Source organism: Coloeus monedula (genome assembly GCF_965178545.1).
Source record: "Coloeus monedula genome assembly, chromosome: 18".
Taxonomy (NCBI): domain Eukaryota; kingdom Metazoa; phylum Chordata; class Aves; order Passeriformes; family Corvidae; genus Coloeus; species Coloeus monedula.
In genome coordinates this window covers 2,711,185-2,733,497 of record NC_138798.1, presented here as the reverse complement: position 1 = coordinate 2,733,497, position 22,313 = coordinate 2,711,185, and the positions used below count along the sequence as shown (strand labels likewise).

General features: G+C 39.1%; 1 protein-coding gene across 1 annotated transcript in view; it reads left to right on the top strand.

Moving 5' to 3' along the window:
• DNAH10 (dynein axonemal heavy chain 10) overlaps positions 1 to 22,313 on the top strand; it is a gene marked incomplete at both ends in the record, with an annotated part of 51,066 nt that overhangs the window by 5,512 nt on the left and 23,241 nt on the right. The window contains 35 exons of the mRNA XM_082293407.1: positions 581 to 751; positions 1,436 to 1,612; positions 1,970 to 2,143; positions 2,564 to 2,733; positions 3,428 to 3,579; positions 3,962 to 4,126; positions 4,582 to 4,789; positions 5,645 to 5,801; positions 6,942 to 7,418; positions 8,263 to 8,365; positions 8,599 to 8,777; positions 9,360 to 9,571; positions 9,870 to 10,026; positions 10,464 to 10,697; positions 10,802 to 10,924; positions 11,705 to 11,938; positions 12,443 to 12,666; positions 13,155 to 13,424; positions 13,517 to 13,700; positions 13,981 to 14,115; positions 14,517 to 14,669; positions 15,225 to 15,413; positions 15,516 to 15,662; positions 16,231 to 16,422; positions 16,590 to 16,708; positions 16,833 to 16,991; positions 17,280 to 17,415; positions 17,526 to 17,648; positions 18,053 to 18,187; positions 18,491 to 18,704; positions 19,186 to 19,305; positions 20,243 to 20,388; positions 20,801 to 20,953; positions 21,238 to 21,498; positions 22,133 to 22,305. Coding sequence (XP_082149533.1) covers positions 581 to 751; positions 1,436 to 1,612; positions 1,970 to 2,143; positions 2,564 to 2,733; positions 3,428 to 3,579; positions 3,962 to 4,126; positions 4,582 to 4,789; positions 5,645 to 5,801; positions 6,942 to 7,418; positions 8,263 to 8,365; positions 8,599 to 8,777; positions 9,360 to 9,571; positions 9,870 to 10,026; positions 10,464 to 10,697; positions 10,802 to 10,924; positions 11,705 to 11,938; positions 12,443 to 12,666; positions 13,155 to 13,424; positions 13,517 to 13,700; positions 13,981 to 14,115; positions 14,517 to 14,669; positions 15,225 to 15,413; positions 15,516 to 15,662; positions 16,231 to 16,422; positions 16,590 to 16,708; positions 16,833 to 16,991; positions 17,280 to 17,415; positions 17,526 to 17,648; positions 18,053 to 18,187; positions 18,491 to 18,704; positions 19,186 to 19,305; positions 20,243 to 20,388; positions 20,801 to 20,953; positions 21,238 to 21,498; positions 22,133 to 22,305 — 6,326 coding nt within the window. The remainder of the gene's footprint in view (positions 1 to 580; positions 752 to 1,435; positions 1,613 to 1,969; positions 2,144 to 2,563; positions 2,734 to 3,427; positions 3,580 to 3,961; positions 4,127 to 4,581; positions 4,790 to 5,644; positions 5,802 to 6,941; positions 7,419 to 8,262; positions 8,366 to 8,598; positions 8,778 to 9,359; positions 9,572 to 9,869; positions 10,027 to 10,463; positions 10,698 to 10,801; positions 10,925 to 11,704; positions 11,939 to 12,442; positions 12,667 to 13,154; positions 13,425 to 13,516; positions 13,701 to 13,980; positions 14,116 to 14,516; positions 14,670 to 15,224; positions 15,414 to 15,515; positions 15,663 to 16,230; positions 16,423 to 16,589; positions 16,709 to 16,832; positions 16,992 to 17,279; positions 17,416 to 17,525; positions 17,649 to 18,052; positions 18,188 to 18,490; positions 18,705 to 19,185; positions 19,306 to 20,242; positions 20,389 to 20,800; positions 20,954 to 21,237; positions 21,499 to 22,132; positions 22,306 to 22,313) is intronic.

Here is a 22,313-nt window from a genome sequence, read left to right as displayed (position 1 = left end):
GAAAAGGACTAATAACTTGAGTATTATCTGTTAAAAAACTGAAGTGCTGGGCCTGTAGATTGCTGTGTTTTTTTTCAGTGTCTTGTATTAAAATATTTGAAATTTAAATCACAGCACAAACTGATCATTCTCTGAGTGGTTGATATTTTTTAAAGGAAAAATTTAACAATAATGTATTAAGTGGCAGAAAAAATACTAAAAAGAAAGCTTTATGATATGATCTTCTGAATTAATAGGTCACTGAAGAGCTTTACAATATATTTATTCCTGAACTGACAACTGTGACAGAAAATCCAAAGGGTGTTGATAAACTATGGAGAGAAGTAAATATAATAATTAGTCCTATGGAAGACCTGACATTTGACCCTTTTGACATGGAAAGTGCACATGACTGGGAATTAGTTATGGAAGAATTTAGAGAAGACCTTACAGTAAGTACCATATACTGTGTTTCCCAAAAAATGGTAAAAATAAGCTCGACTACTATTATTAAAAAGTATTTTCATTCTGCCACTCTTTCTTGGTATTGCAGGATGACTTTCTAAGTGACAGGGTTTCTTTGCTTTCTTCCTTTGTTTAGGATATTGAAGAAAAGATGAAAAGATTTATTGATGAATCTTTTAAGACCCTTCGATCAGCAGAAACTGCTTTTGACATGCTGTTAAAGTACAAACAAATCCAGATTCGTGAAACAATTCGTAAGCAGCTCATGAAGAAGTTCAGTGATGTTTTGGAAAAATATTGTAAAGAGGTAATTCAGTTTAGGGATTTTTTTATTTAGTACATGAAGTTTTTTACCTGATGAAAATCATAAATCTGTATATGTCTAAATACCTGTGTGGTGTCATTTACTATCTAAAAGACTTAAAACTTGTATAAATAAACATGATAATTGCTCTCTTCTTTTTGGAGCCAATTGGAGAAATAGTCTGGTTAATTTGCTGAAATGGTTGTGCACATCTGTATATGTGGGACGCTGTGTGGGAAGTGGAAGGTGCTCTGAATGCAGCAAGGCTTGTGGCTATTCCTGCACCTTGTAACCAGCAGCTCAACAGGAGACCTTCCTGAGAAAATGGATCTTTTATATCCTACAGCTTTCTTGTAGTGGACAAGTTCATGGTATGACCAAAATGTGTCAGAGATCAACTTTGGAAGGCAGAAATAATTCTGACATATAGAAGAAGCCTGTATGTCGGAAAGCTTTTCATGTCAGCTTTTTTCTTGATATTTCAAAGAACATTGAACTTATCAATAAAATGTAATCTTACAGAAAATGCTGCCATAATGGCAACTCCGTAAGATAGAGAAAGGTAGACAAAAGAATTATTTTTATACTGCCACTGGAATTAGCTTCAGAGCTTGTGCTATGTCTCAGACAGTGATCATGGACAAGCAGTGGGAAAATGATTCTTAGTAATATTTTATTCTCTTCTAGGTTGAAATTGTTAAGCAAATCTTTGTTCAGAACCTCAAGGATCCACCTCTGTACAAGAACCATCCTCCAGTGGCTGGGGCAATAGCCTGGTCCCGATCCCTTTTCCGTCGGATCCAGCACACCATTGTTCGATTCCAAGAAGTAGAGGAGTTGCTTGCTACTGAACGTGGAAAGGAAGTATGTTGGTTCTTTTGGTACTTGATGAAGGAAGAAATACTTTTGTTACGCACTTCTAACGATGTGAAAGTGCTCTAAAGTGAGGGGATGTCCCAAGTCTTTGTGCACAGCAAGCCATGTTAGATGTGAAAACTGGATTGGAACCTTCCTACTGTTTCCCAGGGAGACAGTGATGAAATCAATTACATAATCCAAGAGCCCAAATTCTCCAGTGCCTGCATTAATGACAAAGGTTTTCATTACTTGTTCTCTTATCCAATAAAAAACAGAAACCACGTTGAGACACCGTATTAGGACAGGTTAGTTGAACATTTCTCATGGTCTTTAAAATGAGTTCTACAGACTTGTCCTTTCTAGGTGAAACACAAATATCTCCAAGTGGCCAAGAAAATGAAAGAGTATGAAGATCAAAAATACCGTAAGTGGAGAGAGAGGACAGAGCAGATGCTTCCATTGTTACTGAAAGATACTCTACTGACTGTTGTCACTGATGGGGCTGCAACACGTGTTAATCCAGAGACTTCTGAGCAGGTGAGAAGATGGTGTACCAGGCTTCTCTGAGGGGGAGAACTGAAACCTACATGATGGTCAGCGAGAATCTTCTGAGAGTAATATTTTAAACACAGATCTAGAAAGAGGTCTGAGCTCAGAATTGTTTGTGGTCCTTTATAAGACATAGTTCCTGAATCACTTGGCAAATCGTTGAATGTTGTTTCTATGTGTGTTGTTCTGAGCTGTAGTTCCTGTTAATTTTTAGGTTTTGGTACAACACTTTTGGGACATTGCTACAATACGTGGGACTGAAGTTAGATAGAGGCAGGTTTCCAGCAGAGATCTTACAGAATCCTGTTTATCTGCTGCCATATCAAATGTCTCCAAAAGCTCACCTTTACCTTGTAGTGTAACAGTTTGGTGCTCCTCTCCTTTCTGCTGCTCTTTGTTGTGTTGTAGAGGTCTCCAGCAGAGGAGCCTGTCACCACTAAGAAGAGCATCTGCTTCACTCTGAATTTTTCTCCTGAAATCCAAGAGACTATCATTGAAACAAAGTACATGGAACAACTTGGGCTTCCAGTCCCAGAAATGGCAAGATATGTGGCATTACAGGAAGACAAATACCTTTGGTAAGGCTGAAACAGAGTATCTGCTCACATACAGGCTTATGGCAAGTGATTTCACTCCAAACTCGAAAGAGGCCTGAGTCATCAAATTTTGGAAATACGAGAGTCCTTAGTGACTTTTTTTTTAAAGGGTACAATTACTAATGGTCAAGTTGCACTGATAAGCTTTTCTCTGGCACTCTTTTCATCCTTTATGCTGCAGGACTGTTATACAAATTAACAACTCATCCAAATCTGAGAGAAAACAAGGAAAATAATTTGCAATGAATTGTTACTGCCATTTAGATTTCAGCTCATTTAAACTCACTATTGCTTTCTTCCTGTACAGCCTTGAATAAGTCAGTTGTGTCCAAATTATCACAGACATTTAGCACACAGATGTGCCAGTAAGTCCCTAACTGAATTTTAAAGTTCACCTGTTCAGTTCACTTATGTGCTTCAAACTGGGGCTTTCTGAGCTGGCGTAGGAGAGGTTTGTCCAACTACTGTTGGAGCCATATGAAACTTTTCTTCTGTTTTCAGTGGGAAATGAATTTTAATCAATACATATTCACTGGTTAGTTCTGCAAATTTTGCTTTATATGGAAATTTGAATAGAATGATGTAAGTTCTCTGCTTTTTGGTGGAGTTCAGGGCTGTTTTTCAAGAAAATAGTAATTTTTGTGTTTTGTTGTTTTGTGTTTCTTACATTCCTTAGGTACACAAGTAAACTGAAAGCCATGCTGGATCGCTATCACAAATTAATGGATATGATGAATGAAGCAGAAACCAAACTTCTTGATGACTATGTCCAAGAACTCTGGACAATATTGAAAGCAGGACACAAAAGACTCACATGGAAGTCTGTAGGTAATGGAGATACTATTTTTAAATGGCCCTAGACATTTATTTTTAGTTTAAAAAGTCTCCTCAGTTCTGCAGTCTGTTTTTTATGATTGCAGAACATGTGATACATCCTATTGCCACAGGGGCAGGTTAGACAAACTCTGATCCAGGAGGGTATTTCTTGTGTTTTTATTATATTTAAAACACTGGAGGTGGTTAGAAACCTTTAGCTAAGAGCTGTAAGGGAGCAAGATGAAGGATTAGCTGAGAAAACATCTCCTGTATGATTCTGCAGAACCGTGGCTCATTCTTAGAGATAAAACACACCTGGTTGTGGCAATTTTGATGCATTGGTGAAATACTTGTTAAAAGAGAAAAAACCCAAATGATTGTGATTTATTTCAAGGTATTGGTGAATTTATTGTCCAGTGTACACAAACCATTGGGAAGTTTGAGTTACTCGTCCTTCAGATTCATAATATTTCTAAAGACATAAGCAGCAAACTTCGGTCCATAGAATCAACAAATCTCTTTAAGTTTCCATGTTCAAAAAATGGTGGCAAACTTCCTGGTAAGTCTTTATATTTTCATTTCCAAGCTCTATGGTGTTTTATTTTTCTTTATCTCCCACTTTGGTGTTTTAGTTGCTAAGATGAACCCTTTTAATTGTTACCAAAACTGGTTATAGTAGTAATTCAGGGCATAACAGAGGATGGAACTGGTTTCCTCAGATGGAAATGGCAGTGAGCTGGTTGTCTGCCAGATCTCTCTGTCGCTCGAGTGGCTGATGGATCAAATTTCTTTCAACACTTCATAGTTGTAAAAAGGTCGCTATTAAATAATTGAATCCACATAAAATCCATATTTCAGAGGGCTGAAATATTAATTCATTAATAAGTGAAGATATTTTTATCATTATATGAGATCAATTTCATGTTCGCAAATAAAGTCCAGGTAAATATTGCAGTGTATAAAACTGCTAGATCTTTTGCAGTTAATAATGCTATTTTTTTGTATCTGTTGCAGGAGCAAAAGAATTTTTTGACTATGTTAAACGTGAACAAGTAAAAGATGTGGAACACATGGTTAGAAAGTATTCTGCAATTCCGCAACTGCTAATAGAAGTAGAAGGACGAGTTGCCAATACAAACAGTGGCAAATCTCCAAAATTAGCTTCCTATTATGCATACTGGGAACATAGGATTTATCAGGTGTTGACACAGTTAATTGTGAAGTAAGTCAATTATTTGCTTTAATGGTTTTCCAGTCATCTTCAAGTTCTCCTGGATCTGTTGATGAGTATGTGTACTGACGTTCTGTTGGAACCCATCGGTGACTTACAAATCTGCCACAAACTGTATTTCTACTGATTTTTTTTTTCCTGTGAAGAGTGGAGAACTGATAACAAGGTACAGAGGAAACCCAAATTCTGAGAAAATGTGTATTGGCATATTGTTGGCAGAAGAGAGAAATAAGGCACATTTTCTGCAATGTGTATAGTTGTACTTCCCTGGTTTATCTCTAAAATCAAAGTTTTGTTTTCCTAAAGAACATGATTTTGAGAACTTGGTGTCAGGTGCCTCCCTGTACTGCAGGGCACACGAGTCCAAGAACAAAGGTTTTACTTGTTCTGCACTGGCTGAGGCCAATCCTGTAGCAAGATAGTAAGAAGGCTTCTGCTACAAGCAAGGTATTGCAATTGAGCTTTGCAGCTCTGCTGTAATACCTGTTTAAGCTTCCCATCCATCTCATCTCCCCATGCTCCATGTTTTGTAATTTGATCCATGCTCAGCTGATTTTGCTGTGCTTTCTTGTCTGGGCTCTTGGAGTGGAGTTGACCATAGTCTCAGGATCCTTTTGCACCAAAATATCTCCATTCATTCATTCCAACAGCTTCTTTTAGCAAGTCAAGCTTTTGCATTAAATCAGTTTAGCAGGACAGTTTTGTTCCCAGGCACATCAGTGTTTCCAGCTGAAATCAGGTTACAGATCTAAGCTCACACCTGAAAATTGCAGCCTGTCTTGGGTATTTCCCTGGGGGCAGCACCTGATTATTTCTATGTTTGACACTATTTTTTTCCTTTCTCAGGAATTTACAGGCTTTTAATGCAACCGTTCTTGCAAATGTGCCACTGTTACAAATAGAAGCTGTTATATCTGTTCCTGAGGTAACCCTGCAACCTAATGCCAGTGAGATTGAAAAAATGACTGTGCAAGCTATCCAACACTGTGTTGAGATCACTAAGGTGATTTTTGATAAAGATTTCTTTTTGTTGCCAGAGTTTGCTTGTGCTTATAATGAGCTAATCTTTTTTATGTTTGGGTAAGCATAAATGTCAAAGGGGAGATTCGTATTGCTTTATCTTGAAATCAAAATATCTAGTACATTGTTCTAATTTTACATACTGTCCTAATTTTACAATCTGATGATCACAGGAAAAAAGTACATACAATTTTTACTCAGGTAAAATTGTTGATTACTTTTTAGTAGTGTTGCCAGTGTAAGGACATGATTTGGTTCCATAAATCATCGTACATCAGGAGGAAGTACTTTTCAGATTGCACTGTAGATGTTGCTTTCTGATGTATAAATAAGCAGATGGAATAAGGAATGTGAATGGCCTCCTCTACATTACATTTCTTCTTAAAAGCAGCAGAAAAGACAGTTCAGAAAAGGTTGGAGAAAGGCATCTAGGACAGCAAATATCTAGATGAAGTATTTAACTTACTGACAGTGATGTAGCAATATTTTCCTGCAGAGTTTCACATTGAACTGCTTTCTTGAAAAGAAGCCAAATAATGTGACAATGTTCCTGCCCTGCGCTGATGGACAAATGATCCCAGATGTCACCTGAAATGAATAAATTTAGTTTGTGTGCTTTTTGTGCTCAGATTTGCTGTTCTGCTCCACTGCTGCATGCAGACTGTTTGAGCCAATTCCTTTTTCTCTGTGTCATGCTATATTGTTGCTCAGCAGAGATTTTAGAAGCAGATTCAGTAATGCATGGCAAAGTTTTGTTAGGATGAAATTTTCTCAAGTTGATGGGAAAGTGTGATCTCTTTTTTGCTGTCAGAAAAGCAATTGATTTGAGAAATCATTCACACCACTTCCTACATTATGTCCCAAATAATGGTGAATTCCTTCACTGAAAGGGTTATCAAGCATTGGAACAGGCTGCTCAGGGAAGTGGTGGAGTCCCCATTTTTGGAGGATGTGTAGGTGTGGCACTTGGGGACACGTATGATTTAGTGGATGGCTTGACAGTCCTGGACTGCTTGGACTCAATGATCTTAGAGGGCTTTTCAACCTTAATGATTCTATGAATGATTTAGCTAAAATGCCTCAACAAGATAACTGTTTTCCAACCCTGTCTTTAAAACTCCAGCATTTCGTACGATGGATGCACGGTACATGTATTGAATGCCCTCCTCAGCACGTCAAGGCGGATGAAGTTGTCACTTTCAGCTTTTACAGTGATGTCTCCCAGAGCCCTCTGGTAATTGAACAGGCTGTTCTCATCACTGGGAATGTCCATAAACTCCTGGCTTCTCTCAACAAGTGTTTGAATGAATGGAGGAGGTATGACCTGGTGTGGAAATCGGACAAAGACGCAGTCCTGGACCGTTTAGCTGCAGAAAACCCTGCTTGTGTTATCTTTGATGAGCACTTGCAGTTCTACATGAAGGTAGCTCGGGAAGTGACTCAGCAGACCTTGATTAAAGATGAACAGTTTATCAGGCTTCAGCTGGCTCCTTTAGCCTCTGTAGTGCAGGAGAATGCTAAAAGCTGGATGATGTCACTTGGGAAATTGCTTAATAAGTTAGCAAGAGAGGAGCTCTTCAGGCTTCAAGATGAGATTCAGGTAGGTGTTCTCTGTTTTTTTATCTTTTTCACATAGACTAAAAATCAATCTGGCATGTTATTTGCTTGTGTTTTGTGTTTGACTCGTTAAAATTCTAACAACTGCTTTGTCAGTGTTGATTCTGGAGATGATCTTTACTTTTTACAGAGATTATCAGAGAATGTGAATAGACCTCCTGAAACCCTGGACGATCTCAGAGTCATCCTTAGCACGTTTGGGGTGATCAAAGGCGTGTCCCTCGAGGTGGAACTGAGATATTTGGACATTGGGGAGAGATACAGAACTCTTGCTTTGTACAATATTCCAGTAAGTGCATGTCTCATCAAACCTTTCAGATCTGAGCTAGGGGCACAAATGCATCTCATGTGAATGAAGAAATGTTTTCTTTTTAAAAAGTGCTACAGAATTACAGCGTTGTTGAGGTTTGAAGGGATGTCTGGAGACTGTGTAGTCCAGACTCCCCTCTCAAATAAGTATGTCCACTTGAAAATGGACGTATGGCATGTGTTTAAATCTGATTGAGGTGGCCTCAGTATTGATTTTGTGTTTTGCATGTTTGTAATGTGAGCACATATTCCTCACTTTCTTGTGAAAGTGTGTGCCTACTTATGTGTTGTGAGAGGTGCTACTTGTTTTGTTTAGGTAGCTGAAGAAGAGCAAGAGAAGTCTGACAATCTTAGGGAAGCGTGGGAGACTCTCTTAATGGAAGCAGCAGAAGTCAGTCGCAACCTAGATTGTAAAGGAGGTGTAAAAGAAACATTCACAGAGGTAATATTTGTAATTAGTATGGAAAACAATTAGAAATGGAAAGGAAAACTATTTAAACGAGCGCTGTTCTCTTTAGGTGACAAAACAACAAATTGAGGACTACAGCAAAGAGACGGAAGAGTTTTTTCAGAAACTCCTGACTGAGGGGCCTGGTGTTGTTGGGGATGATCTTGATAAAGGTAAATGGATTAATGTGTGTGAAGTGATGCTTTGAGAATACTAGTCTTTGGACAATTCAAATTTTACGTAAAACAAGAAAACTGTGCTTTCCTTATTAACGTACAAACTCATCAGCCTGGAATGTGAACATTTTTAGTACTAGAACATCTACAGACCATATGTAAATTCTGTCTTATTTATTTCCCATGAACCCTGGGATTGTTTATCTGGAAAAATTCCTCTCCTTTCCCAGGACTAGAACTCATGGCTATGTTTGAAAAAGAATTAGAGAGACTGGAAAAAAAGCAGCGGGAACTGGCTAGTGCTGAGAAACTTCTAGACTTGCCAGCAACAACGTACCCGAACTTAATAAAAGCACAGAAGGATGCAAAAGCTCTGAAGCAGGTCTATGACATTTATGCACAACAAAAAGTGAGTATCACACCAAGTCTGCAGGGACACACACGTGTTCATGCAAAAAGGTGGGGGACAGAAGAAGAAGTAACCCCCTGGTTACTGTCAACTCTTTTTGAAGCCGTTGCATGAAATTAGCTATGCCCTGGAATTGGTTATCACTGTGAAATGGTTTTAATATTAGTACAGCACTATCAGTGTCTCCGTGGTGGACTGAACACATCAGATAGGAACAGACTTCTCCCAGCCTCTAATAGTTGTTGGATGGCATTTTACTGCACACGGTTCCTCATCAGTTCAGTGAAACTACTTTTGGATATAGGATGTGTACAGGTGACAATGGGTATCTTGGGCTTTAACTACTTTTTAAGAAGTTTTATTTTTCCGAAATTTAAATGCCCTGTAAAGTATGGTCCTGTTCTTCATATTCTTTTTTTACTACTACTTCTACAACTGGTTGTGTTTGGCTATGAATGGGTCTTGGACATGAACTTGTCTCTCCCAATGTTTGTAAAATGTAACACAATTACATTTTGGGGGTCAAAACTAAAAGGAGTATGATTTTTTTTTTTTCCCCCTTCTTAATGTCCTCGTTTCCAGGCAGCTAAAGAGGAATGGTCTCAGACACTCTGGATAAACCTCAATGTCAAGGTTCTTCAGGAGGGAATCGAAGGATTTCTGAAAGCCCTTCGGAAGCTGCCCAGACCGGTGCGCAGTATGCCAATAGGTGTCCAACTGGAAAAAAAAATGAAGGCATTTCGGGACTCCATTCCTTTGTTGCTTGATTTGAAAAATGAAGCTTTAAGAGAAAGGTTTGTTTTGATTTATTTATGTCCACTATATGTAGAAGTATTTGATGTGTTTTGTTAGAACTTTCAGTTTCTGTTACTGTGGTCATGCCATATCCTGGAGCTTGGAACTTTATTTCTGCCTAATGAACTTGTGTAGTAGCATGAAAGGTGGCTGCAATGACTGGGATACTTTATGTATTCAAACTGTAGCTCTTGTTTAAACAGCAGAGTGCTAAACATGAGTTCATTATTATATGTTACAGTTGTTTTGGTTTTTTACTGTATCATGGTGTTAAATTGATGTGTCAATTTAAAACAGGCATTGGCAAGACCTTATGGAGAAAACAGGAACAAGGTTTGAAATGAAAACAGAAACATTCACTTTGGAAAATATGTTTGCTATGGAACTTCACAGACACACCAATGTTATCAGTGAAATAGTTGGAACTGCTGTTAAGGAACTTAGCATTGAGAAGGTAATATATTGAATTATAGAATCGTAATAAAACTAAAAAGACAAGGATGACAACAGTCAGTTTTATTTGAGATTTAAATTGGCATGACTGCAAGTTTGGCCGTCTTCAGGGAGCTGCCGTAGTGTAGCTCATGAAAACTAAGATCTATAGCTCTGTTAATGAACTCCTACTGGCACAGAATCCTCGCAGAACTTGCTTTGGCAGCAGTATATTGGATTTCTATGATTACAGTAAGAAAGTTTGTCCTATGAAAATGGATCAGAAGAAGGATCCATTCTCTTGCTATCATGCTTTTTGAAATAGACTCTTCTTTATAAACCAGAGTTAGAAAACCTGTGCAAAAATTTTGCTGGATTAGTTGTTTCATTTTTTTGCTAAGATTATAGTTCTCCTGTTTTTGAAGACTGAAATATGCATCTTTTTATGTTCACATGCAGGGAATGAAGGAAATAATAGAAACGTGGGAAAATATGAAATTCCCTATACAAGTGTACACCAAAGGCACTGAGACACGAGGCTTTATTCTGGGATCTGTAGAGGAAATTTTAGAGATTCTTGATGACAACAATGTCAATCTTCAGAGTGTTTTGGGCAGTCGATTTGTGGGTCCTTTCCTGTCATCCGCTCAAAAATGGGAAAGAACTCTGTCATTGATTGGTGAAGTAACTGAGGTAAACTGAGGAAAGTGCTGGACTAAATAATTAATGTTTATTATTTATAATCCAGATTTTCTGTTGTAATTCTGTTTCCTCTGATGGTAACATTTGATTCTTAGATCTGGGTAACAGTTCAGAGAAAATGGATGTACCTGGAGAGCATCTTTGTTGGTGGAGATATCAGATCACAGCTTCCGGAGGAAGTCAAAATATTTGATCGTGTAGACAAAATGTTTAAAGAGGCAAGTGACTGACTTGTGATCAGCATAATTATTTAGTGCATTTTGCTTCCAGTTCCATAGTTACTTATGGTCTTCTGTGACGTGTAATACTGAGAATGATGTGCTATAATTCATTGAATATGAGATTGGGGAGCCCAGAAATTTTGTTTTGTTTCACATCTGTCATAACCAGAAGACTTCTCCTGATTTAGCTAAGATGGGCAGAGGTGAGATCCTTGACTGGCAGCCTGGGGTAGGCAGAATCTCCTTTTCCTTTTATTGTTTACGTCTTTTCACCTTTACCATGATAATAAGAAGCTTACACGTGTTCCTATTGACTGAGGACCTGTGGATATGCTGAAAAGGCTTTCCTGGTTCACACCACTGCTCCCATACTGAACACATATTCCTGGTATGAATATGGCTTACTTTTCTGTTTCCCATCTGCGAAATTGAGAGAGTACTGTGATTTCAAAATACAATGTTTGATCACTCCTTAAAGTACCATTGTGTACAGGAGCAAAGTCAGGTGTGTGCTTAAGCTGGCCTGACTGGGGATACAGGCTTGTCTGGCTTACACTTGCTTTTACAGTTGTATCTCCATAAGCATACTACCTTAGTGTTTTCATACAGCACTGCAGCACCACAAAACCACTTCAAAACCATTTAAAAACCTTTGATTCACTTCTATCAGGACCTGTACTGCTTGTGCTGTTGGCATGCTTTGTCATTAATTAAATATAATTTAATATAACGTATTGCTGTACAACATTTTCTAAACTTCCTTTTCTCCCTGTATAGATAATGGATGAAACTGTAAAGGACCCAACAATAAAAAATTGCTGTGAAGCCCCAAATCGTCTGTCAGACTTCCGTCACATAAACAATGTGCTGGAGAAATGCCAGAAAAGCTTGAATGATTATTTGGATTCCAAGCGAAATGCTTTCCCGAGATTTTTCTTTATATCTGATGACGAGTTGCTCAGTATCCTTGGCAGCAGCAGCGCACTCTGTGTCCAGGAACACATGATAAAGGTACAGTGTCTGGCTTTCCACAGTGCCTTGTGCTTTTAGGTGCTTTAAAAAGTTCAACAGACTGTACTGTACATGCTCATAGGGATGCATGAATATTTTCTGCATACAAAGAGCATCCTGGCAGCATCTTGAAGAAGCTTCTGAATAACCAGATCAAATCTGATGCACAGTCTCTCCTGGCTCTGACACTGGTTGGTAGCAGTTATGGTAGAGGAGCATTCAAGATACACCAGAATGATCTGTTATTAAAGAACTGTCCTCACAGATTGTAGCTCCTCCTAGATCTTTATTTTCTAGGGAAAAAAAAAAACCCCAATGTTATTTGGGCCTGATTATTTGCTTGATGTTCTGCAGTTGTGCTGCTGGGCTATATATTGGCATTTCTATTTGATTACTTAGGAGTCAGATCCATTTCTCTGGAGAAGAGCTGTGGGTTGCATGCACTTACATCTTGGAGGCTTTGTTTCTAAAATGCCCGTGAATTTCTTTGTTGCTGCATTTCAGATGTTTGATAATATAGCCTCGCTGAGGTTCCAGGACGGTGACAATGATGAGAAGATCGCCACAGCCATGATCTCAGCTGAGGGGGAGGTGATGGAGTTCCGGCAGGTTGTTCCTGCCGTGGGCAGAGTGGAGAATTGGATGACAGCAGTGCTGGAGGAAATGAGACGGGCCAACAGACGCCTCACCAAGGAAGCCATTTTTCGATATTGTGAAGACAGAAGCAGGTGAAACAATCAGTGTCAAGGATAACACAACCTGATATGTTGCTATGAGCCTGTAGTGATATAAAAAAGGCATAATTTTTAAATTCCTACACAATTTAGTCTGTACTTCTCTGTGTGGAGGGATATGAATAAATTCACATGCACTATTTTAACTAACCTCTCATATAATCTCTCAAATCTATTTTCCTAAATCTTGAGTTTTATTTTTGGTGTTGTGTGTTCAGTATGTTTTTCTCATGATGAATTCCACTTGGGAATTTTATACATGGAACAGACAGCTTTTCTATCAGAATATTTCCTAGGCTTTTGAAATCCCACAGCATACTTCAATAGAATTCTGTCTATCTCTGAAAAGTTTGGCTTGTGTAGTAGCTGTTGCAGGAACGGAAGGAACTTCTTTGTTGTTGCTGTATTTTTTTTTTCTTTCCTGATCAGTTACTTAAAATAAACAGTAACTCAGCCTCCCTCGCTATATATGTTTTCCATAGGGTTGATTGGATGTTGCTCTTCCAAGGCATGATGGTGCTTGCTGCTAATCAAGTGTGGTGGACTTGGGAGGTAGAGGATGTCTTTCGAAAAGTGAAAAAGGGAGAAAAGCAGGCAATGAAACTTTATGCTAAAAAAATGCACAGGCAAATCGATGACCTCGTTACCCGCATTACAATGCCCTTGAGCAAAAACGACAGGAAAAAATACAACACTGTTCTCATCATTGATGTGCACGCCAGAGACATCATCGACGTATTCGTCAGAGACAGGTAAGCACCACCTCCAGCTTCTGAGCAGCTCCCAAATGTGTAAGTTGTACCGCCGTCCTTCTGACGATGCTCACGTGAGCTCTGTCGCACAGCATTCTGCAGGCTCAGGAGTTCGAGTGGGAGAGCCAGCTGCGGTTTTACTGGGAGCGCGAGCCGGACGAGCTGACGGTGCGGCAGTGCAGCGGCACCTTCTCCTATGGCTACGAGTACATGGGGCTCAACGGGCGCCTCGTCATCACCCCGCTCACCGATCGCATCTACCTCACGCTCACACAGGTGCGCCTTCAAGGACATTTTGCTAACAAGCCCCTGTTGTACTCAGCCTGTCACATCCTTGTTGTAGTGCCTCTTCCTGCTGTCTCTCAGATGCCAGTGTGAACGCTGTTTGAAATCAGTAGTGATATCCTTCTAACCTCATTGCTGCAAAGACAGTATAGAAGGCATTCACAGATGAAGTTTAAGGTCTTTTGTACCCGAGGGTTCATTTGTGGTTTTGTTACCATCCTAATATAAATCTAATATAAGCTTTGCTTTGCTTTTTGTTCTGTCTTCAAAGGCTCTATCAATGTATTTGGGAGGAGCACCAGCAGGGCCAGCAGGTACAGGGAAGACAGAAACAACCAAGGATCTGGCCAAAGCACTGGGCTTGCTGTGTGTAGTGACAAACTGTGGAGAAGGCATGGACTTCAAAGTAAGAGTTAAAGATCTGTGTTCTCTCATAAAATGCCAATTTCTGCTCTTTATCAGTGCCCAGGATAAGGACATACTCTGAACTTCTGCATAAGTATTTCCCTTAGAGATACCACACTGTTTGATAATTAAATTTAGTAAAAAATGTCGATTTTGAATAAATTCCTGAAGGAATTTCAGGCCCTTTCAAGCAGGGGAGCAATGACTGTAATGATATGTGTTTAAGCTTATGATAGCCAATCTGTACCTGGCAAGTAATTATTGCAAGACCCTATGATGGATTGATTGATAAACATCCAGAAGTTTATCCAGCATAAAGAATTTTAGTGTATTCCAAAGTTTTTTGATGCTGATTGTTTTATACATTCACTGCTAAGAAGTTTTTCTTGTTGTTCCTTTTAGGCAATGGGTAAAATTTTCTCAGGTCTTGCCCAGTGTGGAGCGTGGGGATGCTTTGATGAATTCAATCGCATTGATGCTTCTGTGCTTTCAGTAATTTCTTCCCAGATTCAGATGATTCGAAACGCATTAATGAAGGGGTGGAAAAGATTTCAGGTAAACATTAAAAAAGAAGAGTAATTGTGAAGGCTGATCTTGGTTTTCAGGCCAAGACTCAGAGTTAGACCCCGTCATTAGATCAAAGGGCTGCTGCTTCTGTAATTTGTTTGTGCTGAACATTTCAAACTCCTGAGTATGTACTTTTGGTTTGAAATATGTTAAATCCTTGCTGATTGCCTAATCCTTTGTGAGTTTCTTCCTTTGTGAAGCGAGATAAAAGTGATCTTAATAGGATAATAGCAAGTTAATGGGGTAATAGTCTAGTAGTAATGAGGAACAGGAGTAACTTGACTTGATGTGAATTGTGAGGCTCTATTTACTGAGGCTTATTGAAATTCAAAAACCTCAGACAGAAAATTGGAGGCTTGCGAAATATCTTAAAGAAGGTACATTCATTCCACTCTTCATATCAGGATGACTGTCTAAAGCTAAATATTTTAGCACTTTGTCCTAAGTGGGTACCCCAGTATTACTGGTTTTCTCTTTGAGCAAATAGTATTATTTTTTTAAATTCCTAATTCACATTGTTCTAATGTTTTCTTATGCCTTTAGTTTGAAGGACAGGAGATTTCCCTTGATAGCCGTATCGGCATTTTTATTACAATGAATCCTGGTTATGCTGGCCGGACTGAGCTCCCTGAGTCTGTAAAAGCTCTCTTCAGGCCTGTGGTTGTTATTGTACCAGATCTTCAGCAGATCTGTGAAATAATGCTGTTTTCTGAAGGGTTCCTTACAGCAAAGGTAAGAAAATTCTGTTGTTACCCATACCCATGTGCCCAGCCATGTTTGCATGGCCAGTAGCAATGTCCACATTCGTGATCATTTAAATTAAATCTCAAACAGGTCCTTGCCAAAAAGATGACAGTGCTGTACAAGCTGGCCAGGGAACAGCTTTCTAAACAACATCACTATGATTTTGGACTGCGGGCCCTTAAGTCAGTGTTGGTGATGGCTGGAGAATTGAAAAGAGGATCAGCAGACCTCAGTGAGGTAGATTTGCTGCTTAGTTACCCTGGGCATATCATCTTTTTCATTAGGAAGGGGATGTGTTTACCCATCTGATGTAGTTTGCTTTGGAAATAGGAACACTGGTGGTATTTGTCTTATTATTTCACTTTATTCTTATTGAGTTCCATTGTGATGTCTGCCATTAGAACTCCAGTCAAAGTAGGGAAATCTATGGAAAATGAGGTATTTTCCTGCTTGTTAAATCCAGGATGTAAGTAGCCAGATGAATATCTCTGGATGACTAGCAAAAACTGATTTTTGAACAGTGAGTGCTCCAGCTCAGGGAAGCTGTGGTGTGGAGCACTGCAGCCATTTGTCATTTGATTAACATGGCAGAAAAAGGCAGTGTATTATTCTTAGTTACTGATGTGCTTAATCCATATGAAATAACCTCTGTTTTTTCTACTAGGAACTGATGACAAAACACATTCTAAAAGCTGTACTGAAATAATCAGGCAATAGCTTTTAAAGATTTAAAGTTTTGAAGTACCTCATTTTAGCTGATTAGTAAACTGTTTGGTAAAGATTGATTTTGCTGCGTTTTGTCTAGGATGTTGTACTAATGAGAGCTCTGCGAGACATGAATCTTCCTAAATTTGTGTTTGAAGATGTGCCTCTCTTCCTTGGCCTAATCTCTGACCTGTTTCCTGGCCTGGACTGCCCTCGGGTCCGCTACCCTAACTTTAATGATGCTGTAGAACAAGCGTTGGAAGAACGGGGTTATGTTGCTCTACCAGTCCAGGTATAAAGAATGTTAACTGCTTGAGGTTTTGTTGTAAACATGAGGCTGCAAATGCATTGTTGCACTCTGGAGTGGCTCCAGGAAAACTTACCTGATACAGACCAGCTGCTAATCTTGTCCACAAAGAGTTATGATAGTAGTCTACTGAATCCACGTTTATTTTTCAGGTGGATAAAGTAGTTCAGATGTATGAGACAATGTTAACTCGTCACACTACAATGGTGGTTGGACCTACTGGAGGTGGCAAGACAGTTGTTATTAACACCTTGTGCCAGGCCCAAAACAAGTGAGTATAGAAGGCTATCAAATGGCACAGTCTGTATTACTCAGCCCTGCCCAGAGTATTTGCTTGGGTTAACATGAGATGATGATGTGACATTTTACAATTGCTTTTCTTCCTGTATCTTTAGGCTGGGATTATTGACAAAGCTTTATGTACTGAACCCTAAAGCTATGAGTGTGATTGAGCTGTATGGGATCCTTGACCCTGTCACACGAGACTGGACAGATGGAGTCCTGTCAAACATTTTTCGGGATATCAACAGACCCACTGACAAGAAAGAGCGAAGGTAGGCAGCTGGAAATCATTGTGGTGGTTTTGAGATCCTGGGGTTTACACCAACTGAAAAAAAACTGATATGGTACTATTTAAAAGAAACAAGTGCTAAATAAATAGAAAGAAATACCCCTAGACACTATCTCCTGTGAGTTTCTAGTCTCAGTGAAACAATGCAATTATAAAAAATGAATGGTAGACTTCAAAATACCTGGACTGACACCATTGATGACACTTCTGAATTCAGGAATATGTTAGCAAAATCAGAGGTCAGTCAGTGCCCCATGGCTCTTGTACACAGGTACATTCTCTTTGATGGAGATGTGGATGCTCTCTGGGTTGAAAACATGAATTCTGTCATGGATGACAACAAGTTACTGACCCTGGCAAATGGGGAGCGGATTAGACTTCAGGCACACTGTGCATTGTTGTTTGAGGTAAGAAATGACTGGACCATTTAATAAATGGGAAGGGTTAGATACAGATGGGGCTTTAAAGCCTGAAAAGCAGTTGCTGTGTATCATTATCTTGTGTGATTATTTTGTAGGTTGGGGACTTACAGTATGCATCTCCTGCCACAGTATCCCGCTGCGGAATGGTCTTTGTAGATCCTAAAAATCTGAGATATGAGCCCTACTGGCAGAAGTGGGTCAAAGGAAGAGAAAATGAGGTGGGAGTTTCTGGTCTTGTTCAGAGAGTATTTATGTTTAACACTGAACTGTAGACAGTTGTAAAAAACCTGTGTAAAGGCAGTCTGATTTTTCTGACAAGAGTTAACAGTAAGGTTGCTTAGGTCCTTGTTTCTTACGTTTAGTTTAAAAACTCAAGTCCACAGGGAACTGAAGTAAGACAGCTTACTTGCTACCACCTGATGAATGCTGATCTTCACTTGCTGAACACCCAGTCCATGTAACAGCATCACATTTTTTCTTGTGACTGTACCCTGTCTTTGGTAGAAGTGATTCCTTCAGGAGTAATCCCTGATCAGCCAGGTATTGATGGGAAGTTCTGCTGTAAAAATTTGTCTTTCCAGCCTTTTGTGTGCTGAAATATTGTCCTTTTTGTGTTCCTTAGCAAGAGAGAGTGGAATTGAATCGTCTCTTTCAAAAGTATGTGCCCGACCTTATTGATATGATTGTGGAGGGAATTGTGGACGGCAGACAAGAACGAAAGCTGAAGACCATTATTCCTCAAACAGATTTAAATATGGTAAGAAACAGAGAATAAAGATTGAACACATTTAACTAAAAAGAAAATGGAATGATGGAGGAAGTAAAATCTTCCCAAAGAAAGCACAGGAGGAGAGTCCGTGCTGAAATGTCAATTTGCTACTGATGAGTACAGAGACACCAAACCAGTCATCTCCTAACAGTGCTCTTCTGCTGAACTTAATACACAAAGCAGTAGGTTCACCTGTAAGAACAAAAGACCGGCAATCAGCTGAAAACATATTAAGAGTTTTCATGTCTCTAAATGGCAATTTTGTTTCCTGATTTGTCCTTTTTCCAACAGATCGTGCAGTTGACTGTGATGCTGGATGTCCTAGTGGTACAGCCTGAAAATCCTGATGTTTTGGAGTGTTTTTTCTTGGAAGCTTTGTATTGCTCCTTAGGTGCTTCTCTTCTTGATGCCGGGAGAATTAAATTTGATGAAAACGTTAAACGTATTTCCTGCATGTCTATTGTTCAGGGTGAGAACATCCTGGCAAAGCCAGGGGAGCTGCCAGGTAGGACCTTGTCATAATTTAATCCAATTTAACCTCATTGATTACAGTAGAAAAGTGTTAGTTTCCATGAAGGCAGATCATTATTTTCCTTCCAGCTAGCTGTCCTGGCTGCAAAATATGCTCCTTGAGGGGCTCTTGGTGAAAACCTCATAGAGATACTCGTGCTAGGTGACTCTCAGCTAATGGTCTGTCTTCACAGAGCAGTACTCTTCTATGCCAGGTTAAAGAGATAAACAGTGAAAGGAAAAAGAAAATTTGAAAGGAAGACCAGTGGGAGGTGCTTAAAAAGTGATAATATGATCCGTGTTCTGGAGTAGAGGAATATTGGTTGATGCCTTCATGGGTTAAATGACTTGCAAGTAGAAAAAAGTGTTGTCCAACTTGGTCTGTAATCTTACCCTTAATTTTCATCTCAATCGGATTGTTTTCTTAGGAAATATTTCAGTGTCCTAAAAACTTGCAGTTGCTTAATGGTTTGCAGGTCAGCTGCCAACTTTGTATGACTTCCATTTTGATGGATCTCAAAAGAAGTGGGTACCTTGGATGCAACTTGTTCCCGAATATATTCATAATCCTGAAGTGAAATTTCTCGACATTCTAGGTGAGTATAAGATAAAATACAGTGATGATTTGCTTTTAATTCATAACATGCCACCACTGAGTGCATGGCACTTGACATGAGACATCCTCTTTCTGTACTGAAGGTCATCTACTCACGTTCACTTTCTTGTGATGGCACAAATCAGTTTCTTTAAAATTCTTGTCATAGTAATTTAGCAGTAGTAAAGTTGATGTTTACAGCGTTGTCTAATAAAAAAGTGAGGAGAAGATGAAAGCATGTTTCAGTTAGTAAGGCTTATTAGGAGCTAATAATGCCTTTTAAAAGCTAGAATAGCAGGAGATTCACAGCTTGCTCTACGAGAAATTCTAGGAAAACATCAGCTTGTAGTTCAAGTATTCAGTAGATAAAAATTACATTCTTAGGGCTGTTATTGGTTGTTATTTCAAGCATTGCCTAATGGTGCTTTTCATAGTTAAGGACAAATTTAGGCATCTTAATTTACAGTGATACTCCAGCAAGCACAGGTTAACTTCACTGACACAAGAGATAAATTTATGATCTCTGAAGTTGCTCCAAATGGCAGGCTATTCACATAGAAAAAAATTAATCTCTCTAGAGTTCTGGGAAAATGCTTACGATCCAAATAAATCCTGATTATATCCTTGAAATAGGGATTAAATGGAGTTTAACCAAACCATGACCCTCCTATATGAATGATAACTTCTTTTTTAGTGTGTGTATATATATACATATATATATATATGGAAAGATCCCAGTGACAAAGACTGAAAGATGATGGTTAAGCAATTAAAATTTTCTTTCGGCATTGTTAGTGAGTTGATAATTCAGATTATGTCTTTGTGCAACTGCATGTTAATACCTCGAGAGTGTGTTCCAGCACTATTCTATAAATACAAATCCCCCAGCTGTAGTGCATTTTCATTTAGCCAGTGATTGTGTTCCTGCTCTTTTTCAGTGCCCACAGTGGATACCACACGCACTGCTTGGTTACTGGAACAGATGGTAAAAGTGAAACGCCCAGTTGTTCTTGTAGGTGAATCGGGTACATCTAAAACAGCAACTACACAGAACTTCCTAAGCAATCTGGACAAAGACCTTAATGTATGTGTGAGGCATTTTGCCCTGTTTGTAAAGCTGCATTTTCATTCTTTGCCCTTGTGGTAAATTTGCACTGTGAGGTGTGAGTCTGTGGGTTGCAATATTGACTTGGGTAATGTGACTGCAAGCTCCAGACCCAAAGTGTGTGGCTGATTTGAAAATCCTTCAAGATCAAAGATGTTTTGTCCTCTTCTACCTTGTACAGACTCAATTTTATAAAGTAAAAATATATTATCAATGTGTTAAGAATGGGGTTACTTTTCTTTGTCATCTGTAATTCAAGTGAATTATGGACCTGAGAAGCATTTCCTGTATGTCTGACAACTAATATAAAAATACTTTTGAATGCTTTAGTAAAAAAAAAACCCAACAAAACAGGTTAGAATCCATTCTTATCATCTCCTCCTGTTTGCAGCTGGTGCTGGTAATTAACTTCTCTTCTCGTACAACGTCCCTGGACATTCAGAGAAATCTGGAGACAAATGTAGAAAAACGAACTAAAGACACTTTTGGCCCTCCCATGGGAAAACGTCTCCTTGTGTTCATGGATGATATGAATATGCCAAGGGTAAGCTGTCAATAGTTCTGCAAGGTAGTATGGAAACATTTGGGGTGGTACTGATATGGTCCCTGCATGCACAAATCCAGTGTGCATTTAGTTTATCTCATAGAAGAGGCACTTTGCCCATAGGAGACACTGCCTGAATGTTCACAGTCAGTGCCAGAGCTTTACAGAGTGTCCCTTAGTCCCTGTAATGTTCTCCTGAGTGTGGAGCACAGTATCCCCACATTTAAAGCAGTAATTGGTGAGCTGATGTACTGTGCTTTGACGTATCCTTGTGTATCCTGCAGATTGATGAGTATGGCACACAGCAACCCATTGCCCTACTGAAGCTGCTGCTAGAGAAAGGTTTCATGTACGATCGTGGTAAAGAGATGAACATTAAATTTCTTCGAGACCTGGGTTTTGTTGCTGCCATGGGCAAAGCTGGAGGAGGTCGGAATGAAGTTGACCCTCGATTCACCTCACTCTTCAGTGTTTTTAACGTCCCTTTTCCTTCTGAGCAATCACTGAATTTGATCTACTCCTCCATCCTGAAAGGCCACACTGCGGTAATTTCACTGTTTTTAAAGGATTGCTCAACAGGTTTATGATTTTTAAATAGACATTTATTTCGATGTTGTTGCAAGACCTCAAATCGTTGTTATCCTTTTTTTTCATACCTAGAACCTCACGCAAACCTTTATTTTCCTCTTATCTTTCTCAATGGGTTTTACATTGTTTAGATAAATTCTTGTGTGATATGTAAACATTCAAGCCAGCAGGTAATTTATGAACCTGGGGCTTTTCATAGGTTGAAACCTGTGAGTGATTTGGTTGCAGTTCCTGTAAGCAAATGCACAGAGATCATCAAACTCTTTCCTGAATGAGTGTGAAAAGTGTAATATAATGCAATAGACTGCATTACTAGCCAGGTACCCACAACACTAGTTAAGATCAGCTTAATTTTTCTGCTATAGAAATCCTGTGGGAATTCCAGTCACTGAGTTTGATGTTATCTTGAGCACTCAGCAGGTTCCAGAGTGAAGATGGAGCCTGCCCTGAACATTTAACTGCAGAATGTTCATACTAGAGAGAATTTCCGAACCAAACAGGTTTAAAAGCTGGAAAGCAGATTATGTTTAATAGCATTGAGTTCTGTCTGGGCAGTCTCATGAAAACACCTCTTCTTTCTCATGTTTGCAGACCTTTAACAAGTCCATATCAGCCATCTCTGACAAGATTACTCTGTGTACTTTGGAACTTTATAAAATGATTATTACTGACCTACCCCCTACTCCTTCTAAATTCCATTACATTTTTAACCTTCGGGATCTTTCCAGGATCTATAATGGACTTGTTCTTACAGATTCAGAAAGGTAAGAAT